Source organism: Nomascus leucogenys, chromosome 12, assembly GCF_006542625.1.
Source record: "Nomascus leucogenys isolate Asia chromosome 12, Asia_NLE_v1, whole genome shotgun sequence".
NCBI classification, from domain to species: domain Eukaryota; kingdom Metazoa; phylum Chordata; class Mammalia; order Primates; family Hylobatidae; genus Nomascus; species Nomascus leucogenys.
Window position 1 is genome coordinate 89285926 of NC_044392.1, and position 27483 is coordinate 89313408.

A 27483-nucleotide genomic window follows, 5' to 3' on the forward strand; every position below is an offset into this window, starting at 1 on the left:
GGAGATGCAGATATGGAAACCCACATCATGTAGAGAGTATTTAAAGTCATAGGATTGGACAAGCTGTTTTAGAACAGAGGATAGAGACTAGAAGAACCCATACTGTGCCCCAAGGCACTCTGACATCAAGAGGAGGGAGGTGTCCTGGAAACTGACAGAAGAGGTTGTCCCAAGGAGGTAGTGGTCAGCTGTTTCAAATGCTGCTGAGCCAATAAGCCTGAAAAGTGTTTGTCAGAATCTATAGCAAGAGATGGTTTACCCTGAGCATTTTAATGGAGTAATAGAAATGGGAACCCAGTGTTTGTTCTAGAGAATCTGTACCACAAAGTCAGCTTGAGGAGGTAAATGCTGGGTTCATTCCATCAGATGGCTTTACTTTTTTTTTTTTTCCTCATTTTGATATGACCATGTAGAAGTTTCTTGAATGTATGGACTAGGATGGCTGTTTGCCAAAATGTCACACATTTTTTAATTTTATTTCAATTTTTCTTTTTGAGACAGGGTCTTGCTCTGTTGCAGACTGGAGTACACTGGTGTGATCATGGCTCACTGCAGACTCGACCTCCCTGGGCTCGAGCAATCCTCCCACCTCAGCCTCCCAAGTAGTTGGGACTACAGGCCCGAGCCAGCATGCGCAGTGAACTTTTTGTATGTTTAGTACAGACAGGTTTTGCCCTGTTGCCCAGGCTGTTCTCAAACTCCTGAGCTCAAGTGATCCACTGCCTTGGCCTCCCAAAGTGCTGGGATTACAGGCATGAACCACCACACTTGGCCATATTGAGTTATTTTATCCTTTGGTATTAGTATATTGCTTGCTTTCAACAAAACAGGAAGAAGAGAGGAATGGATACTGGGCAGGCAGCTAGTAGTGTCTGTCACAGGAAGTCTAACAATTTGCTTTTCAGGCTTCCTTTCCCAGGAAGGGATTGAAGGATATTCTCCACAAAATGAGAGAGTAAAGAAAGAAGCAGACATGGGATCCAAGAGATGGGGATTCCAACTTAGGAAGGCGGTGAAGGAGTTCCCAAAGTTATGGCCTTGAAAAGTGATTAGAAAGCAACCAGGTAGATTTGAGCAAAAGGATGAGGGCTATAGGCATTGATGTCTCTCTGTGGAAGAAAGGAATTGACAGGGTACCTGGCTTGTGTGTATTTAAGGGTGCTGTCAGATTCAGCCAGAGTTTGGTGATAAAGTTATAGTTGGTATGCAGAAAACTAAACAAATGGGGAAAAGGGCAGTTAACTCCAGGAAAATAGTTCGAATGAGGAAGAATTTAACATTACAGTATGTTAATAGCTCAACTCCGAAGAGTTTTTACATATTCACTTCATAAAATCTAATGTTAATTTATCCAAAATTTGCATTAAAACTTGGTTGGGAAGATGAGTAGGGAGGCGAAATGTATGTTGGGGAGCAGATATAAAAGCTAAATCCATATTTTCCAAGGGAGGATTCAAGTTGATAATATCTAAAATGAAAAAATAGTGGCATAAGTGTTATTTAGAAATTCTAAAGTAGGGCTGGGCGCAGTGGCTTATGCCTGTAATCCCAGCACTTTGGGAGGCCAAGGCAGGTGGACATAAGGTCAGGAGATCGAGACCAGCTTGGCCAACATGGTGAAACTCCGTCTCTACTAAAAATACAAAAATTAGCTGAGCGTGGAGGCGTGCGCCTGTAATCCCAGCTACTCGGGAGGCTGAGGCAGGAGAATTGCTTGAACCCGGGAGGCAGAGGTTGCAGTGAGACGAGATCGCACCACTACACTCCAGCCTGGGTGACAGGGCAAGACTCTGTCTCAAAAAAAAAAAAAAAAAAAGGAAATTTTAAAGTAAATGACTTTTAAAAAGACAAATAAAAGTAGTTGCACCTAAGGAACAGAAATCAGAAGTGGGGTTTATTAATAATTCATTTAAAATTATGTACAGGCCAGGCGCAGTGTCTCACACCTGTAAGCCCAGCACTTTGGGAGGCCAGGGGGAAGGATCATCTGCGTCCAGGAGTTTGAGACCAGTCTGGGCAACGTGGCAAGACCCTATCTCTACAAAAAAATAAAAAATTAGCTGAGCATGGCAGCATACACCTATGGTCCCAGCTACTCTGGAAGCTGAAGCAGAAGGATTGCTTGAGCTCAGGATGTTAAGGCTGCGGTGAGCCACGATTGCATCACTGCACTCCCGCCTGGGTGACAGAGTGAGATCCCATCTCAAAAAAAGAAAAAGAAAAGAAAAACAAAAATACACTTATGTACATTATTAAATTTGGGGGAAATAAAGGTGGTGGGGAGTTAGGTGAGACCAGATCGTGCAGAGCCACACAGATTTGGGTTGCTGGCATGGAGACCTGGGAGGCTGGTTTTACCACTCACTGTGATGAGGATAAAAATGAAGGATAGATTTGGGAAGTGATTTGCCCTGCCTACTCTGCCCCATCCCCTGAGACTGGTAAGATATACTTGTGAATTAAAAAAAAAAAAATTCTGTCCGGGTTCAGTGGCTCACGCCTGTAATCCCAACACTTTGGGAGGCCAGGGTGGGTAGATCACCTGAAGTCAGGAGTTCGAGACCAGCCTGGCCAACGTAGTGAAACCCTGTCACTACTAAAAATAAAAAATAATAATAATAAAAAATTAGCTGGGCGTGGTAGCAGGTGCCTGTAGGCCCAGCTACTCTGGAGGCTGAGGCAGGATAATTGCTTGAACCTGCAAGGTAGAGGTTGCAGTGAGTCAAGATTGCACCACTGCACTCCATTTTCTGTATTTTCTGTTTGTTTGTTGGGGCCAGGGGAACAAATATAAATTTCTTCAAAGCTAACAAGTTTATAATAGCAGCTGGGACAACAAAGAACAACCACAGCGAAGGTGTGGTTGGAGCTCTGAAACAATAAGGAAGTAGTTCCAAATATTTTTTATAACTTGCTCCCAACAGTTGAAAGAACATCTACCCTCTCTAAATATGTATTCATTTACATATCATATGCCGAACCATATGTATATTATGAAACAGATAAAATGAACATTTTAAGGCATGGCATAGTTGAGGATATTAAAAATGAATTGCCAGGCTGGACACGGTGGCTCATTGCCTGTAATCCTAGCACTTTGGGAGGCCAAGGCTGGAGGCTTGCTTGAGGCCAGGAGTTCAAGACCAACTTGGCCAACATAGTGAGACCCCCATCTCTATTTTTTTATTTAAAAAAATTAAAATAGAAAAAAAAGAATTGCCAAATGCAGCAACTTTGTTATGACTTCATAGTGTCATTAGCAAATATCTTATGGTACTATATATTTAGAGCCATGCACCTCATTTAGCAATATAGTAGATTTAACCAATATTTTAAATAGTTTTCTTGATAAATCTGCTTCCCCCCACCCCAGCTTCTTTTCAAATCAGGTACGCTTTTCATCTTTTTTTTTTTTTTTAAAACCCATGGCTAACAGCATTTAGAGTGTTAGCTCTCCTATTTTTTGATATTAATTTATGCTTACATTAGTTTTACAATAAACCTAATTTTTTGCAAGAACTTTTTATCTTTTATTTTTAATTTTGTGGGTACATTGTAGGTGTAATATTTATGGGATACATCAGATGTTTTGATACAGGCATGCAATGCATTATAATCACATCATGGAAAATGGGGTATTCATTCCCTCAAGCATTTATCCTTTGTGTTATAGACAGTCCAATTATGCTCTTTAATTTTTAAATATACAATTATTATTGACTATAGTCACCTTGGGGTGCTATCAAATACTAGGTCTTATTCATTCTTTCTTTTTCTTTGTACCCATTAACCCATCCTTACTGCCCCTTCATCCCCCACCTCTCTGCCACACTTCTTCCCAGCCTCTGGTAGCCATCCTTCTACTCTCTCTGTCCATGAATTTAATTGTTTTGATTTTTAGATCACACAAATAAGTGAGAAATACAGTATTTGCCTTTCTGTGCCTGGCTTATTTTACTTAACATAATGATCGCCAGTTCCATCCATGTTGTTGCAAATGACAGGATCTCATTTTTTATGGCTGAATAGTACTCCATTGTGTATACGTACCACATTTTCTTTATCCATTCTTCTGCTGATGGACATATAGATTGCTTCCAAATCTTAGCTATTGTGATCTGGTCTGCAACAAACATGAGAGTGCAGATATCTCTTCGGTATTACTGATTTCCTTTATTTTTGGCATATACCCAGCAGTGGGATTGCTAGATCATATGGTAGCTCTATTTTTAGTTTTTTGAGGAACCTCCAAACTGTTCTCCGTAGTGGTTTTACTAATTTACAGTCCCACCAACAGTGTACGAGGGTTCCCTTTTCTCAACATCCTCACCAGCATTTGTTATTGCCTGTCTTTTGGATAAAAGCCATTTTAACTGGGGTGAGATGATACCTCATTGTAGTTTTGATTTGCGTTTCTCTAATGATCAGTGATGTTGAGCAGCTTTTCATATCCCTGTTTGTGATTTGTATGTCTTCTTTTGAGACATAACGAGTCTATTCAAGTCTTTTGCCCATTTTTGATCAGATTATTAGGTTATTTTTTTATAGAATTGTTTGAACTCCTTATATGTTCTGGCTGTTAATCTCCAGTTTGCAAATATTTTCTCCCTTTCTGTGGGTTGTCTTTTCACTTTGTTTATTGTTTCCTTTGCTGTGCAGAAGCTTTTAAACTTGATTTGGTCCCATTTGTTCATGTTTGCTTTGGTTGCCTGTGCTTTTGGGGTAGTGCTCAATAAATTTTTGTCCTGGAGATTTTCCCCAGTGTTTTCTTGTAGTAGTTTCACAGTTTGAGGTCTTAAAGTCTTTAATCCATTTTGATTTGATTTTTGTATATAGTGGTAGACAGGGGTTTAGTTTCATTCTTTTGCATGTGGATATCCAGTTTCCCCAACACCATTTATTTAAGAGACTGTCTTTTCCCCAGTTTATGTTCTTGTCACCTTTGTCAAAAATGAGTTCACTGTAGGTGTGTGGATTTGTTTCTGGGTTCTCTATTCCAATCCATTGGTCTGTGTATCTGTTTTTGTGTTTTGTATCTGTGTAATACCATGCTGTTTTGGTTAGTACAGCTATGTGGTATATTTTGAAGTCAGATAATGTGATTCCTCCAGTTGTGTTCTTTTTGCTGAGGATAGCTTTGACTATTCTGGGTTTTTGGTGGTTCCATATGCATTGTAGGATTTTTTTTTCTATTTCTATGAAGACTGTCATGGATATTTTGATAGGGATTGCATTGAGTCTGTAGATTGCTTTGGAGTGTGGACATTTTAACAATATTGATTCTTTCAATTTATGAACATGAAATATCTCCATTTTTGGTGTCCTCTTCAATTTCTTTCATCAATGTTTTATAGTTTTCATTATAGAGATCTTTCACTTCTTTGGATGAGTTAATTTCTATAGGTATTTTATTTGTGGCTATTGTAAATGGGATTACTTTTTAATTTTCTTTTTCAGATTGTTTACTCTTGCACATAGAAATGCTACTGATTTTTGTATGTTGATACTGTATCCTGCAACTTTACTAAAATTGTTTATCAGTTCTAACTGTTTTTTAGTGGAGCCTTTAGTTTTTTTCCAAATATAAGATCATCTCATCTACAAACAAGGATAATATGACTTCTTCCTTTCCAATTTGGATACCCTTTATATCTTTCTCTTATCTGATTGCTCTAGCTAGAACTTCCAGTACTATGTTGAATAACAGTGGTGAAAGTGGGCATCTTTGTTGTGTTCCAGATCTGAGAGGAAAGCCTTTCAGTTTTTCCCCATTCAGTATGATACTAGCTGTGGGTATGTTGTATATGGTTCTTATTATGTTGAGGTATATTCCTTCTATATCCAGTTTATTAAGGGTTTTTATCATGAAGCAATGTTGAATTTTATCAAATGCATTTTCAGCATCAATTGAAATGATCATATTGTTTTTATTTTTCATTCTGTTAATATGATGCATCATATTGATTGATTTGCATATGTTGAACCATCCTTGCATCCCAGGGATAAATCCCACTTGGTCATGATGAATGATCCTTCTAATGTGTTGTTGAATTTGGTTTGCTAGTATTTTAGTTGAGGAGTTTTGCATTAATATTCATTAGAGATATTGGCCTGTAATTTTTTTTATGTGTCTTTGTCTGGTTTTCATATCAGGGTAATACTGGCCTCATAGTATGAGTTTGGAAGTATTGTTTCCTCTTCTATTTTTCAGAAAAGTTTGAGTAGGATTGGTATTAGTTCTTCTTTAAATGTTTGGTAGAATTCAACAGTGAAGCTGTGATGGGTAATATGAGTGTCAACTTGATTGGATTGAAGGATACAAAGTATTGATCCTGGGTGTGTCTGTGAGGGTATTAAGGAGATTAACATTTGAGTCAGTGGGCTGGGAAAGGCAGACCCACCCTTATTCTGGGTGTACACAATCTAATCAGCTGCCAGCTCGGCTAGAATATAAGCAGGCAGAAAAATGTGAAAAGAGAGACTGGCCTAGTCTCCCAGCCTATGTGTTTCTCCCGTGCTGGATGCTTCCAGCCCTCAAACATCAGACTCCAAGTTCTTCAGTTTTAGAACTCGGATTGGCTCTCCTTGCTCCTCAACCTGCAGATGGCTTATTGTGGGACCTTGTGATCATGTGAGTTAATACTTAATAAATATATATATTATATATGTATATATGTATATGTATGTGTATGTATATATATATTTATACATATATACATTCCATTAGTTCTGTCCCTCTAGAGAACCTGACTAATACAGAAACCATCAGGTCCTGGGCTTTTCTTCGCTGGGAGACTTCCTATTACAGCTTCGATCTCATTACTTGTTATTGGTCTATTCAGGTTTTGGATTTCATCCTGGTTCAATCTTGGTAGGTTGTGTGTGTCCATTTCTTTTATATTTTCCAATTTATTGGTATATAGTTGCTCATAGTATCCAATAATGATGTGAATTTCTGTAGTATCAGTTGTAATGTCTCCTTTTTTATTTCTGATTTTATTTATTGGATCTTCTCTCTGGCTAAAGTTTTGTCAATTTTTTTTAGCTTTTTGAAAAACCAACTTTTTCATTGATCTTTTGTATTATTTTCTTTACTTCAGTTTCATTTATTTCTGCTCTGATCTTTATTATGTTTCTACTAATTTTGGGTTTGGTATGCTCTTGCTTTTCTAGTTCTATAAGATGTATCATTAGATTGTTTATTTGAAGTTTTTCCTTTTTTTTGATGTGGCACTTAAAGCTATAAATTTCTCTTTTAGTACTGTTTTTGCTGTATCTCATAGATTTTGGTAAGTTGTGTTTCCATTATCATTTGTTTCGAGAAATTTTTAAATTTCTTTCTTAATTTCTTTATTGACTCACTGGTCATTCAGGAGCATTTTATTTAATGTCCATACATTTGTATAGTTTCCAAAATTCCTTTTGTTATTTCTAGTTTTATTCTGTTGTGGTCAGAAAAGACACTTGATATTATTTCAAATTTTTTAATGTTTTAAGACTTGTCTTGTGACTTAATATATGGTCTGTCCTTGAGAATGATCCACGTGCTGAGGAAAAGAATGTGTATTCTGTAGCCATTGGATGAAATGTCCTGTAAATATGTATTACATCCATTTGGTCTATAGTGCAGATTAAGTACAGTGTTTCCTTGTTGATTTTCTGCCTGGAAGATCTATCTAATGCTGAAAGTGGGGTGTTTAAGTCTCCAGCTGTTATTTTATTGGGGCCTATCTCTCTTATTAGCTCTAATAATATTTGCTTTATATATCTGGGTGTTCCAATGTTGGGTGCATATATATTTAAAATTCTTACATCCTCTTGCTGAATTGACCCCTTTATCATTATATAGTGAACTTTTTTGTCTCTTCTTTTAGTTTTTGTCTTAAAATCTGTTTTGTCTGATAAAAGCATAGCTACTCCTGCTGTTTTTTGGTTTCCATTGGCATGGAATTTCTTTTCTCCATCCCTTTATTTTCAGTCTATGTATGTCTTTATAAGTGAAGTGTATTTTTTGTAGGCAACAGATCAGTGGGTTTTTTTTTTCATCCATTTAGCCAGTCTATGTCTTTTGATTGGAGAGTTTAGTCCATTTACATTCAATGTTATTGATAATTAAGGACCTACTCCTGCCACTTTGTTATTTATTTTCTGATTGTTTTGTGGTCTTCTTTCTTGCCTTCTTTCTTGTCTTCCTTTAATGAAGGTGATTTTCTCTGGTGATATGATTTAGTTTCTTGCTCTACTTTTTGTGTATCTCGTGTATGTTTTTTGGTTTGAGGTTACCATGAGGCTTGCAAATACTATCTTATAAACCATTATTTTGAGCTGATAACAACCTAACCCTATTTGCATAAACAAACAAGCAAAAAAAAAAAACTAACAAAAACTCTATGCCTTAACATCGTCTCCCCAACTATTAAACTTTTTGTTTATATCTTACTGTACTGTCTATGTCTTGAAAAGTTGTTGTAGTTATTATTTTTTATTGGTTTGCCATTTAGGTTTTCTACTTAGGATAAGAGTAGTTTACACAAGGCAGTTACAGGGTTATAATATTTTTTGTTTTTCTGTGTACTTTCTACTACCAGTGAGTTTTGTACCTTCAGGTTATTACTTATTGCTCATTAATGTCCTTTTCTTTCTGATTGAAGTACTCTCTTTAGCATTTTTTGTAGGACAGGTCTGGTGTTGATGAAATCCCTTAGCTTTTGTTTGTCTGGGAAAATCTTTTTTTTTTTTTTTTTTTTTTTTTTTTTTTTTGAGACGGAGTCTCGGTCTGTCACCCAGGCTGGAGTACAGTGGCACGATCTCTGCTCACTGCAACCTCCGCCTCCTGAGTTCAAGCAATTCTCCTGCCTCAGCCTCCCCAGTAGCTGGGATTACAGGCCTGTGCCACCATGCCTGGCTAATTTTTATATTTTTAGTAGAGACGGGGTTTCATCATGTTGGTCAGACTGGTCTCGAACTCCTGACATCGTGATCCGCACGCCTCGGCCTCCCAAAGTGCTGGGATTACAGATGTGAGCCACTGCACCCGACCTTGTCTGGGAAAATCTTTATTTCTCTTTCATGTTTGAAGAATGTTTTCACCAGACATACTACTCTAGAGTAAAAGTTTTTCTCCTTCAGCACTTTCAATATGTCATGCCCCTCTCTCCTGGCCTTTAAGGTTTCCACTGAAAAGTCTACTGCCAGATGTATTGATGCTTCATTGTATGTTATTTGTTTCTTTTCTCTTGCTGCTTTTAGGATCCATTCTTTAACCTTGATCTTTAGGAGTTTGATTATTAAATGCCTTGAGGTAGTCTTCTTTGGATTAAATCTGCTTGGTGTCCTATAACCTTCTTGTATTTGGATATTGATATCTTTCTCTAAGCTTGGGAAGTTCTTTGTTATTTCCCTTTGAATAACTTTCTACTCCTATCTTCTTTTTCTTCCTCCTCCTTAAGGCAAATTACTCTTAAATTTGCCATTTTGAGGCTATTTCCTGGATCCTGTAGGCATGCTTCATTGTTTTTTATTCTTTATTCTTTTGTCTTCTCTGACTGTATTTTTAAATAGCCTGTCTTGGAGCTCACGAATTCTTTCTTCTGCTTGATCATTTCTGCCATTAAGAGACTCTGATACATTTTTCTGTATGCCAATTGCATTTTTCAGCTCCAGAATTTCTTTTTGATTCTTTTTAATTATGTCAATCTCTTTGTTAAATTTATCTGATAGAATTTTGAATTTTCTGTCTTATCTTGAATATCTTTGAGTTTCCTTAAAAGAGCTATTTTGAATTATCTGTCTGAAAGATCACCTGTCTCTGTTTCTCCAAGATTGGGTTCCTAGTGCCTTATTAATTCATTTGGTGAGGCCATGTTTTCCTGGATTATCTTGATACTTGTAGATGTTCATCTGTGTCTGGGCATTGAAAAGTTAGGAATTTATTGTAGTCTTCACCGTCTGGGCTTTTATTATCTGTCCTTCTTCAGAAGGCTTTCCAGGTATTTGAAAGGACTTGGGCATTGTGATCTAAGTTGTATCTGCTTTGGAGGGCACCCCAAGCCTAGTAATGCTGTGATTCTTATAGACTCATGGAGTTACCACCTTGAACAAGATCTAGGAGAATTCTCTGGATTACTAGGCAGAGACTCTTGTTCTGTACCCTTTTTATCTCCCTAACAAATGGAGTCTCTCTCTCAGTCCTGAGCCATCTAAAGCTAGGGATGGAGTGACACAAGCACCCTTGTGGCTACTACCTCTGTGACTACACTGGGTCAGACCTGAAGTCAGCACAGCACTGGGTCTTGCCCAAGGCCGGCTGTAACTACTCCCTGGCTACTTCCTATGTCCGCTCATGGCTCTGGGGCTCTATAGATAGCAGGTGGCAAAGCCAACCAGGCCTGTGTTCATCCCTCCAGGATGGTGAGTTCCCCCAGGACCCTGCTGGGTCCAGAGGTGCTTTCCAGGAGTCAGGGACTAGAATAAAAAACCTTAGAAGTCTACCTAGTGTTCTATTGTATCGCGCCTGAGCTGGCACTCAAATTACAAGATGCAGTTCTTCCCACTCTTCCCTCCCCTCTTCCAAAAGCAGAGGAGCCCTTCTTCATGGTCATCACCACCAGAGGCCCATGGGCAGTACTGCCACACTACCACTATGTTCTCTTAGGGCCCACTATGTTCTCTTAAGTCAGCTTGTCATGAAGGTTGTCTGGCCTGGGACTCATCCTTCATGGCAGTGGGCTCCCTTCTGGCCCAGGGAAGGTCCAGAAATGCCATCCAAGAGTCAGCTCTTAGAATTGGGGACTCCAGGAGCCCACTTGTTGCTCCATCCCCCAATAGCTGAGATGAACCTGAAGCCAGCAAGTCTGAGAGCCTCACCCAAGGCCCTAGATGTAGTACCTGGGTATCGCTGCTGATTATTCAGTGCCCAAGGGCTCTTCAGTTAGCAGGTGATGAATGCTGCCAGGACTGGGTTCTTCCCTTCAAGGCAGTGGGTTCCCTTCTGGCCCAGGGTGTGCCTAGAAGTGTTGCCCAGGAGCTAGGGCCTGGAACAGAGGCATTATGACTCTGACCCTATCATGCTTGGCTGAGCCGGTGTCCAAGATGCAAGACAAAGTCCTCCCCACTCTTCTTTCTCCTCTCCTACGCTTAAGCAAATCTACTACCTCTGCCTCCCGAGTAGCTGGGACTATAGGCATGCACCACCACACTGGGCTGATTTTAAAAAGTTTTTGTAGAGACAGAGTCTCACTATATTGTCCAGGCTGGTCTTGAACTCTTGGCCTCAAGTGATCCTCCTGCCTCAGTCTCCCAAAGTGTTGCGATTACAGACATGAGCCACTGTGTCAGTCCCATCAGATGTTACTGACCAAGTGAGGGCACCTTAGGTGTGATAGGTAACAATTCATATATTAACTCTTGGGAATTCTTTACTTCTCTATTTTCTAAATTAACACAATTAGAAGCCCTAATAGTTTCTTCTCACATACCAGTGAATGGTCTTACATACGTCCTTGTGCGCAGGGACCCCACTTTGGAGACCACTGCAGCAGGGGATAAAAACAACTTTCAGGCCCCTTGTCAAGTAGGGTAAGGATCACATAAGCCAAAGGCAATAGCAGCCTGGGCTGGTTAGCTTATTTGCTGACAAAATATCATCACTGAAACTGGTGTATGCATTTTCCTGGGGCAAAGGTCAAGAGCCTTTTTCTGTTCTCATAGGGGTTTATAACCCCAATAAGGTTAAGAATCACTGATATCTTGTTTTGCTTCAAAACTTCAGGCTTCCATAGACTCTTAGTACTTGTTTTGATAAAGCTGAAATTGCCCTTGATCATATGATAGCCTTAAACTTAGCCAATGTCACACAGTCCTGATTATTTGTGGAGAGAGTAGGTTTTCTTAATGCCAACCTCGTAGTCCTGATTATCTGTGGAGACAGTAGGTTTTCTTAATACCTGACAGTAGCTTTGTTGTGCCTTCCTCCTGTTTTCTTACTACAGTACCAGTCTCAGCCTTCTTTTCTTTCATTTTCTATTCCAGCATCTCTGGCTTTTATTTAGCCCACTGTATGGGTGGCTTTCTATTCTATTCCAGATCTTATTTTTATGCCTTCAAATACTATGCTTTTTTCTTTGATATTTTGTTCTTTAGTGGTGCCATTATTAAGCTTATGAAAATCCAGATCATGCATTTCCTATGGTTTAATGAAATGTAAATAATTCATAAGAGCTGTGATTGCTCTTATTTATTTCATGCAATTTCAATTGCATGACAGCCCTGTGGCTGATGGGTCTGTGTAATTTAGATCTTCATTGATTTCTGTTCCTTAAGTGGTTTTACGGTACAGTTACTTTCATTCTCCTGATACCACAAGTTAGCAGCTCTATGCTTTTCTTAAACTGTTGGTGATTTTCATTTGTGATGGAAGTTGCAGTATTTCTCCCGTCTGCTGACTTAATTTTTTTGTTTGTTTGTTTTTGTTGTTGTTGTGTTTTTGTCCCCCAGGTTGGAGTCCAGTGGCACATTCTCTGCTCACTGCAACCTCTGCCTCCTGGGTTCCAAGTGATTCTTGTGCCTCAGCCTCCAGAGTAGCTGGGGTTACAGGTTTGTGCTACCATGCCCAGCTAATTTTGTGTTTTTGGTAAAGACGGGGTTTCACCATGTTAGCCAGGCTGGTCTTGAACTCCTGTCCTCAAGTGATCTGCCTGCCCTGGCCTCCGAAAGTGCTGGAATTACAGGCATGAGCCACCACGCCCGGCTTCTGCTGACCTAATTCTTGGTTCTGAAGCTGTGGTTGTAATTTAAGCCTCCTGTAAAACACCCAGCCAGCTGTTCAGCATCGCAAGGTATATAGGGTAAATACGTGTTAAATAAAAGAGTGTTTTATTCCTATGATATTGTGTTGTCTCTCTCTTTCTCTGTTTTAAATTGTTTTCTCTCTTCACTTTGCACCATTTTTATACCATTTTATTTTTGTTATAGCAATAAAATATCGTGTGTTCGTGTGTGTGTGTGTGTGTGTGTGTGTGTGTATGTGTGTCTGTTTAATAACCTTCATCTACCAGGACAAACCTACCAATGTGGAAGAGGGAGGCAATAAAGAGCCCTCAGAAAAGTAAAGTTTAGAAAGTTTATACATTTATATTTTCCTTGAAATATCAGAATTTTTAAATTTTTAAATTTCATTATCTTTTCCTCCCAAATGTGCATATTATTTTAAAACTTAAGTTAGGTTTATTAAAAAACAGCTATCTCATTATGCACCTTTATTATTCGTTATCAACTTTTTTCCCCTACATGTCTATCATTTTATCATCAGTTGACTAATACTAGCCTGTATTTCACTAGTTGGCTCATGTACTCTTGAGGGAAATGTTTTTCCTGCTAGTTTTTTCATTTTTCATCTTTCATATTGCTAAAAGTATTACAACTGCTCTGTAAATACCCAAATGAAACAATTATGGAAGGATAGATAGTATAAATAGTGTAACACAATGAGTGATCTCACAGTCATTATCTGCTACTTTGACCTTTTTCTTTTCTTTTTGCCTGAGACTTCTTAATAAAGTTTCTTAGGGCAATGCTAACATCAGTTATCATTTCTTGAACACTTAGTGGCCGCTCAGTCAAAGGAACCCAGCAGTCAGAAGAATTATTTGAAGCCTCTTGAAGCAATTGGGCTGCATCAAGCACTCTGTTCCCAGGGCACTCAGTGAATATTTCCAGTATAACTCTTAACTCATTGTATCATACTTTTATCTATTCACATTTGCTCCTGGAAGGCAGGAAAATGTCTCCAGCAGAGCATGGCTCATAAGGTATTCTTTTATTTATATTTATTTATTTATGAGACTGAGTCTTGCTCTGTCGCCCACGCTGAAGTGCAGTGGTGCAATCTTGGCTCACTGCAACCTCTGCCTCCTGAGTTCAAGCTATTCTCGTGTCTCAGCCGCCTGAGTAGTTGGGATTGCAGGCGTGTGCCACCACACATGCCTGTAATTTTTTTTTTTTTTGTATTTTTAGTAGAGATGGGGTTTCACCATCTCTACTAAAACATCATCAGATTGTCCAGGCTGATCTCAAATTCCTGGCCTCAAGTGATCCACCCACCTCGTCCTCCCAAAGTACTGGGATTACAGGCATGAGCCACCATGCCTGGCTAGTATTCTTTAAGTATTTGATTAAATGCCTTGTTTTGCACCACTGTTGCGAGAAAACAACTTCTTCGTCCTTCAGTTCAGCGTTTCTCACCCAGAGGCTGTGTGTGTGTGTGTTGGGGGGTGGGGGGGACTGGGGGGGTAGATTCTATGGCTTTATTCTCAAGGGCCTAAGAATTCAGTGTACACCATTTCATATACTCTTTTTATTAAATGAAAAAGCATATTTTGAGTCATCAGGAGGGATGCTTTAGCAACACTGATCCACTACAGTGATAGCAGTTAACACTAAATTCAGTATTGCTGAAAAGTGCCCACAGGGGCTTCTTATAGGCATGTTCTCAGGAGATCTGAAAGTTCATGTTTGAGGATGTTGCTCTCAGGCACAGTTAAGATGCACCTTTTTCTTGGAAATGCCTCCCTCAACGCGCCCAGTCACGTGCCCCCGTAGCACTTACCACATCGTCTATTATGACTCTTATGGGCTTTCCCACCAGCTCTCTCACCCCTCTCTCCAGAGTCAGAACTCTGCTTCTGTAATATTTACTTATTTTACAGCATTCACGGAACTCTTTAATAATTACGCATTGACAAGTCTGTCTCTCCTACTGGACGCTAAGCATGTGCAGTTCAGGGTTATTCAGCCTTGTGTACCCAGCACAGTGCTTGCTCTGCGGACTAAGTGCTCATTAAGTTGGTCAAGTTGAGTCAAGAGGTGACTGTGTCAGGCTCAGGACAAACACATGTTTAAGGCTTTCACATTCTTTTGAAATGAGACTCATTGTGGTGATTGCTTTTTCATTTCTGTTTGTTTGTTTTGTTTTGTTTTTGTTGTTGTTGTTTTTGAGGCAGAGTCTTACTCTGTCGTCCAGGCTGGAGTGCAGTGGTGCCATATCGGCTTACTGCAACCTCTGCCTCCCAGGTTCAAACAATTCTCTTGCCTCAGCCTCTGAAGCAGCTGGGATTACAGGCGTGTGCCACCACACCTGGCTAATTTTTGTATTTTTAGTAGAAATGGGGTTTCACTGTGTTTGTCAGGCTGGTCTCAAACTCCTGACCTCAGGTGATCCACCCGCCTCTGCCTCCCAAAGTGCTGGGATTATAGGCGTGAGCTACCATGCCCAGCCACCTCTGGAACTTCTGACTGTCCAACTTCAAGTTAGGGTTCCCATGACTCCCTCTTTGGGTTTGAATAATTTGCCAGGGAGGCTCACAGAACTCAGGGAAACACATTTACTGGTTTATTGTAAAGGATGTTACAAGGGATACAGTGAAGAATACATATGGTAAGCTATGGGGAAGGAGTGTAGAGCTTCTGTGCCCTCCCCGGGTACAACACCCTCCAGGAACTGCCATGTGTTCCGGAAGCTCTCCCAACCCTGTCCTCTTGGGCCTTTTATGGAGACTTTATTGGATAGGTATGACTGACAACCATGTAGAAATGTGACTGACAAAAAGGGTATGATCAAACACTGATAGACTGAGTGAGGGAAACCCAGCAAGGCCTGTCTGTTCAGATCCTTCTGGCCTCTCTGTGCAGCCTTCCTTCTTCCAGGGTTTGGGGTAGGACCCCTTCTGAAATGGGAGTCTTGTGACCTACAATCAGACAGGGTAGGTCAGAGAATTTTTTTATGGCTGGCTCCTACACAGCAAGGTGGGGAAGATGCCTGTCTTTGGGACAAGAAGGAGCAGGAAGGAGCAGGTTAAAGGAGATCAGGAGAAGGTCAGAGAGATTCTGTTTTCTGAGGCCTGCTCCTGAGGCCTTAAGGTGCCTCGGCATTATAACAAAAGCTATGGGAGTTATGAGCTAGGAGCTGCGGACAAGAACCAACATGTATATATGTCGTAATATCAGAGATGGTAAACATGGTTATTTTCTAATGTGTCTAATTTCCAGTATACTTAGTCCTGTTTCTGTTTTTAGTCTGTTTCATGTCACTTGGTGTGCTTAGTTATATTTAACTACCTGCTTGTCATTGTGTTTTATAAGTTATTTGTTAGAGTGCCAAGTCTTAGGATGAACCTAAGACACAGAGTTCTGTGGGTGTTTCCTGGGATATGAAGAACAGTTCCAGTCTGGGTCCTCCAGAACCAAGCAGGCCCACAGTTTGAAGTTCCCTGGCTCACCCAGGTGTAAGGCTCAAAGGTTTATGAGCCTTATTTCATCATGGCCTGGTTTATGGGCATTCTTTATCAGGATGGGTCTATTTTTAAATTTCCTTTTTCTTTTCTTTGATTTGGAACCGCTCTGGCCTTCTCCGTAGTCCTATAAATTTGAAGACAGGCAGTTTTGATGCCTTTGGGCCCAAATCTTGGCTCTCTTGTTCCCCTTTCCTGAGGCCACAGAACGGAAGCTGAGTGTACTTGAATGGTGGCAATTGGCTGTTACTCGTGTAGGTATCCCCCAAGATTGACCCGGGGGTTCTTGCTCTCCTTAACTCTTCAGTCTTTTAAAGGTACTTCTTCACCCTCCTCAAGAAGTATGTATTGTATCTAGGATTTTTCTTTTCCTTCCTTCCCTCCCTCCCTCTCTCCCTCTCTCCCTCTCTCCCTTCTTCCTTCCTTCCTTCCCTCCTCTCTCCCTTCTTCCTTCCCTCCCTCCACTACTTTCTCTCTCCTCCCTCCCTCTCTCCTTTTTCTCCTTCCTTCCCTCCCTCCCTCCCTCTCTCCTTCCCTCCTCCTTCCCTTCTCTTCTTCTCTCCCTCTTTCCTTGCTTTCTCTCTTTCTTTCCTCTTTTCCTTCCTTTCCAGCAGGATAGTTCTGAATAGTCTAACCCACTAATCCTAGAAACAGGAGATTTAAAAATCTATTTAGAAATAGTAAATTATTAACAACTGACAATAAGCCTTAAAATAGGCATCCCCTTTTAGGATTCTTTTAGATTTGTCAGTCAAGGCAGATAACATAGATCATCAGTCAGTATAAAACTATGTCACTTACATATTTCCAGTAAACAGATCCTTAAAAAATGACCCACAATTATAAAACCTTTCCAAGAAATGAGTAACTTGAATGATTAGCCTAACTTACTAGAATTTATTCTTTACACTTACCATCAAGATACTTCCTAAGGCAAGAAGTCAAACTCAAACTGGCTTAAGCCACAAAGGGTATTTGTTGACTCAAATGGAAAGACTTGGGATGGATTACTTCAGGAATAGCTGGATCCAGGAATTCAAATATTGTCATTAGGCATAGTGTCTGTCTGCCTGATCTTCAGTCTCTGACAAGCTCTCCTTTGGTGGTGAGATGGATTTTAGGAACTCCAGACTCGCAGTCTATGCTTGAATTCAATGATCTCCAAACTTTGTTGATTATGTACCCAACAGTAAAAGTTAAGCATAATAGTCCCAGTGTGTATATATTTCTTTATATATGATATGCTACTAGATACTACTTTTACGTGTTATATAATGTATATTTGTTATGGTATACATATGCTGTAAGTTTTATTGCTGTGTTGTATGTATATTCTATGTTATACTAATTATGGAGTTCAATTTTTAGTTTTTAATATAAATAATAAAATAGAAATACTAATATTTTGTATACTCCCAATGGATTGTTTTCTACACCCCACTTTGGGGACTACAATAACAGTCCTGTGAACCATGTTTCATTGGTTCTTTTTGGCCTACCTTGAGTCATGTGCCTATTCCTGAGTCCAGAGTCCTTGAAATAGTAAAAGCAAAATTTTATTAATATGAAGTGACAGATATCTGACTAGGCTTAAATAGAGAGATGCTATTTATCTTTCTGATGCTATTTATATTCTGGAATCATATTATCATTGATATTTCATCCAAAAAAGGAGTCATAGTCCTTCTCTAAGTACAGAGTTACAGAACAAATATTCTCTTCTTCCATAACAATCTAATTGCATTCGTTTATACTAAGTTTCTGTAATGTTGTACCTGGAGTATCATGAAAATGTCTTGTCTGGTTTTTGTTCATATACTCACTCACATACAATTGATACACACACACTCACACAAACATACATACTTTCCTAGTGATGGATGAATGCTCTATGTTAAGATGTAGGAATTGATGAGTCTTGTAAGTAAAATCCAATTTTTATAATTCTTGAGATTGGCCGTTTTTTTATTTTGTTTTTAATTTTTAATTTTTTTGAGAGGGAGTCTCGCTCTATCACCCAGGCTGGAGTACAATGGTGTGACCTTGGCTCACTGCAGCCTCCATCTCCTGGGTTCAAGCAATTCTCCTGTCTCAGCCTCCCGAGTAACTGAGATTACAGGTGCCCGCCACCACACCCAGCTAATTTTTGTATTTTAGTAGAGATGGGGTTTTTCACCATGTTGGTCAGGCTGGACTCGAACTCCTGACCTCAAATGATCTGCCCACCTCAATCTCCCAAAGTGCTGGGATTACAGGTATGAGCCACCACGCCTGGCCGAGATTGGCCATTTTGAACAAGATGGGTGGCTGTGTGGAAAGGTAGGAGGTAGAAGGTCTGGAATAATTTTTCATGTAGTTTTAGAAATGGAAGAAGCTCTCTGCCATAACTAGAGTTGCTTTTTTATTCTGTGTTCATAAAGAGGCTTTTCAGTATATGACATGCCATATGTACCAGCTCAAGTTTAGGGAAAGCAAGTTATTTCAAAAGGAACTGAGGGAGAGGCTTTCCTGATATTTAAAATTAATCTTCTGTGGCAGAAATGCAATGGAACATCATGATTCTGAGATGAAAGAAGAATGTCTAAGGGAAGACCTGAAGTTTTACTTCATGAGCCCTTGTGAAAAATACCGAGCCAGACGCCAGATTCCATGGAAACTGGGTTTGCAGATTTTGAAGATAGTGATGGTCACCACACAGGTAACTTATATTATTATTTCATTTGGTTTTTCCCTTACCCCAAGACAAAACTACAAAACTCTTTTCATGTGTTCTGTACTTGACTTTTGTTCTGAAAAGCCCACACTCAAGTTCATAAAACTAAAATTATATTGACTCTGGAGAGCAGAGGGTAGGTTGAAGTTCTGTTTAGAAGACAACCTTGTCTTAGTAAGAGATCCTGAGGTCCTCTCTGTACAGATTCTATAAATGCTGAATAAATGTAAATCTGTGGTGAGGGGTTTCTATATCTGAGTGACACACATTTGTGTTCTGGAACTCTCTATTAAGCACAGCTTATTCAAATATACTTTCAAAAGCTGCATTTTTTTGTCTTCAGACTTATAGAATCCTAAGTTTTCCTTTTATCATACCAATGTGCTCTAAGTAAATACTGATCCCAGGTGCTATTGGGATTATACAAAAGCTACATTTAGACCTTTCGTTCAAGTTCATGTTGTTGAGCTCTTTATTACTGGTATCAAAACAGCCATCAGAGTTTTCCTGTAGTTTTGGGGCCTGTATTGCTGAACCAGTATTGGGGAGGCTTCTCTGTAGGTCAGGCATCCCTAATCCCTGGGCCACGGACCTGTTAGGAACCAGGCTGCACAGCAGGAGGTGAGTGGTAGGCAAGGGAGCAAAGCTTTATCTGTTTTTTTAGCTGCTCCCCATGGCTTGCAGTACTGCCTGAGCTCCGCCTCCTGTCAGATCAGTGGTGGCATTAGATTCTCATAAGAGCGCAAACCCAATTGTTAACTGCACATGCAAAGGATCTAGGTTGGTGCTCCTTATGAGAATCTAATACCTGATGATCTGTCACTGTCTCCCACCACCCCTAGATGGGACCTTATAGTTGCAGGAAAACAAGCTCAGGGCCCCCACTAATTCTACATTATGGTGAGTTGTATAATTGTTTCATTATATATTATAATGTGGTAATAATAGAAATAAAATGCACAACTAATGTAATGCACTTGAATCATCCTGAAACCATTACCCAACCCCCCCTTCTGCCCCACTCCAGTCCCTGGAAAAATTGTCTTCCACAAAACCAGTCCCTGTTGCCAAGAAGGTTGGGGATCATTGCTGTAGTTAACTATATTTGAAACACATGCCCTTTTAAACTGATGCGGGATATTTGGCTCTATTGGCAAATAATCATTCTGTTATCAGTGTAGAGGTGTGTAAAGATGTTATTTCTGGAACATAAAAATAAATGCTTAAAATACCTTTATGTAGTTTTATAAATTGGAGAAGGTCCCTGCCATAACTAGAGTTGCTTCTTTATTCTGTGTTCATAAAGAGGCTTTTCAGTATATGACATGCCATATGTACCAGCTCAAGTTTAGGGAAAGCAAGTTACTTCAAAAGAAACAACAAGGTTGAGATGCAAACACATTGTTAAACGTGTATGCTTATTGTTAGCTTATTTTCATTCTTGGTTTTGAAGTTTTGGTCTTGGCAACCAATAAAATAGGTACATTGATACATTGTTAGTATTACTTGGAAGGAGAAGAAATAATGTCCCCTTTTGTCAGTTGGTTAATTTTAATTGTTTCCCAATTTCTTTTCTTGCTAAACCAACTTCCTTCAATTATTTGATCTATTAACGTTACTAAAATTCTAATTTACCCAGGCATAAAATATCATTGCTATCTGTATTAGTGTGTTCTCCCATTGCTGTGAAGAACTACCTGAGACTGGGTAATTTATGAAGAAAGAGGTTAAATTGACTTAGTTCTGCAGGCTGTACAAGAAGCATGGCTGGGGAGGCCTCAGGAAACTTACAATCATGGGGGAAGGTGAGGAGGAAGCAGGCACATCTTTGTAAGGCAGAGCATGAGAGAGAGCAAAGGGGAAGGTGATACACACTTTTAAACAACCAGATCTCATGAGAACTCACTATCATGAGAACAGCAAGGGGGATGTCTACCCCCATGATCTAGTCACCTCTCACCAGGAGGCCCCTCCTGCAACATTGGGGATTACAATTCGACTTGAGATTTGGGCAGGGACACAAATATAAACCATATCACCATCTTGGATTTACCTACTTTTTCCTGATACCTACTAAATCTTATTGATTCTTCCTTCAAAACTGCATCTATTTATGTTTTCCCATACTCACTATCTTCTGTCTAGCACAGACTCTTTAGTTAATGAAAAATAAATGTGAAGCATCTCATATTGTGGGCCTTCTGTTGGGAATACAACTGTGACTGTATTACCAGTGCTGCTGACAGCTAACAGTTAGCTTAGTGTTTGCCATGTCCTAGGCACAATATATGTTTTATGTACGTCAACTCATTTCATCCTCGTCGCAACCCTGTGAGGTAGGTTCAATTATAATCCCCTTTTTATGGATGAAGAAACTGGAGCAAAGGGAGTTAAGTAATTTGCTTACAGTCCTTCAGTTAGTAAGTGACAGAGCTGGGATTTGTGCCTGGGCAGTCTGGCTCTGGAGTCTGTACTCTTCTCAGACTGTTTCTATTCTAGATATAGGTCCTGTCCTCAGAGTTTACAGTGTTGGAATATAGATAAGTTAATTAGGCTGCTTCTAGCCTTGTCTTATGCCTACCTTTCTTATCCATATACATTCGATGCTAATATCAGCTTAATTTTTCATAGAATAGACTTTATTGTGTCATTCTCCTGTTCAGAAACTCCTATAAAACCCTACTTCCCAAGAAGAAAATTTCACCTCTCTAGCCAGGAATTCAAAGAGTTCCAGTGTCCTTCAACTTGTCTTTCCAAAAAGTTTTCATCTACTGTTTCCTACCCAAATCCCAGCCAGACAGTGATTCTCTTCCACATCCTGTTTGTTCCTCCAAGTCCAGGGTGATTCTTTTTCTCCCTTACCTTTCAGGTACTATTTGAAGTCCCATCTCCCCCACTGGGCCTTGCCTGACCATCCAGCACATGGTTTTCTTTAGTACTTCTTCCTGTCTACATGACTACTTTTTTTATTATTATTTCAAGATGGGGGTCTCTCTGTGTCACCCAGGCTGGAGTGCAGTGGCACAATCATAGCTTACTGCAACCTCGAACTCCTGGGCTCAAGAGATCTTCCCACCTCAGCCTCTTAAACAGCTGACTAAAGGCACATACCACTGCACCTGGCTTTTTATTTTATTTTTTGTAGAGATGGGGTCTTGTTTTGTTGCCCAGACTTGATTTGAACTTGTGGCTTCAAACAGTCCTCTCGCCTTGGCCTCCCAAAGGGCTGGGGTTACAGGCATGAGCCACTGTGCCCAGCCTACTAATTTTGCTTTAAATAACAAAATATTTCTGGGAACTATAGTTTACTTTTCATGTGGGCATACCCTGTTTCCCCTAATAAAATTGGGAAGGATTAAACTTTCGTTTTCATATAGGATCATTCTAACAAATTTTGCTATTTGGGTGATATCTAATTGGAGCAGATTTCTTGATTACCTTTCCTTGCATAATATCTCAGTTTTCCCTCCCTCTCTTTTTCTGTCTTTTTGTGTTCCATCCTCAAGTCTAATGCGATGGGTATGAGGACTGATGAGAAAGAAAATTTTTTTTAAAATTCCTGCTCTGAATTCTGCAGTAATTTATAATCTTGAGGGAGGTGTCTACATTCTTTTGCTAGTTCTACTCTTTCTCTCCCATATCCTTTGTACATAATTAGAGCAGTATCTTGTTTTTACCTGGTACAGAATATTTTACCCTACATTGATGTCATAATGAGGTCTTAAATTCACACTCTTCGCCAGACTACACTTATAAGTAATTATTTTTCTGTCTTGTATCATACTCTCAGCAAATCTTGTCTAATTAGTGGGAATAGGATGCATTTTGCTGTCAATGCCTTTAAAAAACCCCAGTCATTTGGCCAATACCATCTTCCCTTACTCTTACTCTGCAGGGAGTGTTTGGTTCTGTCATAACAAGAAAGGGACTTCGCAGTTCCCTCCCAACCTTCCCCAATGCTGGGCCATACATTTTTATCTTGGCTTGTTCTATGAATAGAACGGAGGAAATTTCTTGTTCCTGATGCCAGATACGGGAGGTTCCAAGCAGAGATTACAACGGAGTCCTCTCATCCCCAAAGCTGAGTTTTGATGAGCTTTGAGTTTAAGGTTGTGGCTTCAAATATCAGCAAACTATATACCACTTTCATGGTCAATTTGTTCATTCCCTAGTTCACATTTTTTTTTTTTGTATTTCTTTAGCTTCACTATTAATGTGGGAAGAATGGGTCTAATATCCCTGCCTCTAGAGTTAAATTGGCAGCATTTCAGTTTAAGAGGTTGTGGGGCCAAGAGGTTGAGAGAACAAACAGACTCTAGAATCAAACAGACCTGGGTCCAGATTCTTACTCTAACATTTTCTGGATATTCCAACCTGGATAAATTACTTGACTTCAGATTGCATATGTATCAAGTGGGATTATATTCATCAGCTGATTGAGTGTTTGACATTGCGATGGGCATTATTTCATTTCCTGAGTATATAATAGCAGGGAAAAAGGAAAAACATTCCTGTCCTTGCAGAGCCCAGTGTAATAGCTCCCTCACAGGGTGTTGAGAATTAAATGAAAAATAATCATTATAAATTTTAGCACAATGCCTGGTTCTCAACAGATAAGAGTTGTTATTCAATACCATGCAGTGTTGTTCCTTTCCACATTGTATCCCAGCTTGGCTTAGAGTAAGCACTCAGCAAACTTTGATTGAAGAACTTCATTCATGTGTGGTGTGTGTACCAGTTTTTTCATATGTGTCAGTAGTTTTAATAAAACTTTGAAGCAATCATGTATGTGTTGCTTCCCTGGTTTACATTTTAGCTTTCAAGAGCAACATGACCTTTTCTGCCTTCTCCTACAGGCACCATTGACAGACATCACATGCTTAGAAGAACTTACAACCTTCTGTTGCTTAATTTTCAGCACAAGTTGGATGATGTGGGACTTCTTATCTGATGTTTTCCTTAGAACAGCTGAGTTTTAACAGTTGCCCAATCCTTTGACATGGCATTTGAGGAATGTGACATGGTGAGACTCAAATGCTGAACAGTAGCATCTGTGTACATTCTCAAGTGATAGTTGCCTTTCCTAATTTTGAAAAGCTAGCACTTAAATTCGTTATAAGAAGCATCCCAAAGAACTTTTTCAGCAGAAGGAAGTTGTTTTTATAGCATAACACAGATGACTTTGGAATTAGACTTGGCTTGCATTCTGGTGACTTGGGCAATTTAATGAGGCTAAATCTCAGGTTGCACATATGTAAAATGGAATAACAGTAGTAACATTTTCATAGACCGCTTGGAGTAAATGAGGCATTGCATGTAAAGCAGTTAGCACAGTACCTGGCATATAATAATTGCTGAAAATGGTGACTATTTTTCCTAATTATTTAGTATTTTTTTAAACGACAAAATATAAAAGCTAAAAAATGTAAACCACGAAAAAAACCTTATGCCTGTATGTTGTTTGCATATGCAAATTAATATTAGCTATTTTACTCTATTTTTTTAGAGACAGGTCTTGCTATATTGCCAAGGCTAGCCTTGAACTCCTGGACTTAAGTGATCCTCCACCTCGGCCTCCCGAGCAGCTGGGACTACAGCCACAGGCCACCTCACCCAGCTAAATTAACATTAGTTTTGTCTGAATTGTTCAGAATTGTATCTTGTATATTATTGGTCAGATGTATCATATTGAACCATGGAATGACAACAACTAACAGAACTGTCAGGGTCATCTGGTTACACTTGCTAATTTTACATAGGAGGAAAACAGTCCCCAAATTTGGTGGCTTAGTTGAGTGAGGACTTGGAGCAAACTTTCTAGTCTCATTGTTTTATAAGGCAGCTGAAGAAATCACTTAGCGTGGTGGGGAAAGGTGTGTGGGACAGGGCTTATAGAGATTTGACTACCATCACTGCTTGTGTGTGTATGTGAGAGAGACAGAGAGGACACACATGAGAGAGTGTGAATGTGTGTGTGAGGGTGCATGTGTGATGGGGTATGTGTGTAGCTATGTGTGTAGTTTCCTAGGTTTTTTGTAAACTTTTGGTGCTGACTAATTTCCTCCATTTATTGGGTTCCAAGAAGAAAACTTTCACTTCTGGTGAAGAGCCCTTGGGTGCCTAAATTCTGCCAGAATACAGTGAAAGGGAGAATAAGTGGGCATTTTTTCAGGAGTAGGTGGATGCTTGGTGACAATGAATGGGTTTGACATCATACAAGTAAAGCATGCTCTGTTATTCTTTCATGTGCTTTGATACTGTAGAATTTGGTGAGGGAAACTCTCAGGTGTAAATTTTATACAGAATTCTTGCAGAGCTGAATTAATTGAATTCTTTTGACAACTATTACCTCCTAGCTGGAGTAAGTATTTATATAGGCTACTTTTCAAAAAACACTTTTAAAAGCCATATGTAAAACATAGTTGTGATTTTAAAAAATACTACAATTTCTAAATCTTAATACAATGAGTTACTGCTTTACTAAGTAATCGATTTTGAAAACAATTAACTTGAAATCCAAATATAAGAAAAATAGATTGAGACTTAGCTGATTTGGATTCTTTCTTTCTTAATTAAAGGCCAGTAGAGTCAGTAGTCATTGGGAGCAGTAATCTCTTCTAATTTTATGCTACTTTGAATTGCTGGTGTAGCTTGATGAGGTTATTCTTCTGTGGGACTTGTATTTTGACATTGATGCTATTAGTATAAACCAAAAAAATTGATATTATTTTCTGATGTTTATAGGTAATGGTTGATGATAGTGAGAAGACATTTGCCTCCCCTGATAAATGGTATAATTCATGTATTTCTATTTTATTTTATTTTTTAGCTTGTTCGTTTTGGTTTAAGTAACCAGCTGGTGGTTGCTTTCAAAGAAGATAACACTGTTGCTTTTAAGCACTTGTTTTTGAAAGGATATTCTGGTACAGATGAAGATGACTACAGCTGCAGTGTATATACTCAAGAGGATGCCTATGAGAGCATCTTTTTTGCTATTAATCAGGCAAGTGTTTTGTTGCGAATGACCTATACTTTAACAATGTATTGATACTTGGCCTTGTCTTAGCAAACAAACAAAAATTATACACATGTTAAAATATTCTAATGTAAGTTCTGCAGTCTGCCAAAAAATGTTTATTGCTATTTCTGAAGCTACATTTCTACACAAAAGAGTTTGCCTATTTTGACTTTTAAAAAATATTTATCTTTTTAACTTATCACTTCATACCTACTGCTTTTGGAAAATTACCCCAGATCAAACAGCAAGAGTAGATTTTTAATCTCAGAAGGCTTGATGAAAGCTTAATATAAAATCAAAGATTCCAGCCTGGCATGGTGACTCATGCCTGTAATCCAAGCACTCTGGGAGGCTAAAGTGGGTTGATCCTTTGAGTCCAGTCTGGGCAACATTGTGAAACCCCATCTCTGTAAAATAAATAAATAAGTAAATAAAAAATCAGGGATTCTGTGGCCTTAATTGTGATGTTTTAGCATTAATAACCCTAGCTGAATCTTAAGAATATGGAATATAAAACAGTTGTATCTAGACAGGTATGAGAAAGCAGATTAGTAGACTTGAAGAAATAATTTAGGAAAGAGAAACTGTTCCTGCTCTTTTTCATTCATTCAGTAAATATTGAAGTATCTAATACATAGCAGGTGTTATTCCAGACATTGAGGATGCAGCAGTGAATAAAGCAGACAAAACGCCTCCCTTTATAGAGCTTAATTCTAGAAGGAAGAGCTAGACAAAAAGAAGTGAAATGTGTAGTATCAAATGCTGGCTCCCTGAGAACACCACACAAAAACCATGTTGATGAGCAAAGCTGAGCTTATTACTTAGGGTGGTAAGGGAGATGCTATATTGATCAGATGCTATATAGCCTTGGGTGAGGAGGGAGTTCTTTAATGTGAGGGAAGCTTGATTAGAATTAGGTAAGGATGATGATATAATAATTTAGGACTGATGGACACGGCAAGGTGAGGATTGGGGAGGCAGTTTCAAAGAATCTTGGAGTTGTTTTCAGACAAAATCTTCCAATTGTTATCTATTTCAATGAATTTTTTGGATGTTCCTGAAATAATACAGGGACCTTTATGGTCCAGGGCAAAAATTTTCAGGAATAGTAAAGTTGTATTAATGAAGACAGAGTTAGTAAAGCCCTATTAGTGCAGATAGCCAACTGTAAAGCCATGTTAATGTAAGCTCAGGTAAGCTAATGTTGGTTCATGTTAGTCATTGATGTAAGCTGTGGAGTGTGGATGGCTCATGTCCTCAGTAGATATTAGAAAGTAATAACTGCTAAGAGGTAAAGCAGGGAAGGAGATGGGAAGTACCTGGGTGTGGTGATGGATGTTTGTGATTTTCTTTCTTTCTTTATTTTTTACTGCATTTATTTTATTTTTATTTGACAGGGCATAATTGCACACAGTATATAGTTATGGGGTACAATGTCATGTTTTGATATATGTTTGCAATTTTCC

At 39.1% G+C, this 27483-nt stretch overlaps 1 protein-coding gene across 3 annotated transcripts in view; it reads left to right on the top strand.

Moving 5' to 3' along the window:
• Positions 1–27483, top strand: part of MCOLN2 (mucolipin 2) — a 74692-nt gene that overhangs the window by 10863 nt on the left and 36346 nt on the right. For 2 of the 3 annotated variants that reach the window (XM_003260273.3, XM_012500405.2), the window contains exons 2-3: positions 18825–18984; positions 25829–26002. In XM_003260273.3, coding sequence (XP_003260321.1) covers positions 18825–18984; positions 25829–26002 — 334 coding nt within the window. Of the gene's footprint in view, positions 1–12495; positions 12595–18824; positions 18985–25828; positions 26003–27483 lie in introns of all 3 variants that reach the window. The other variant, XM_030823447.1, reaches the window with a different exon arrangement.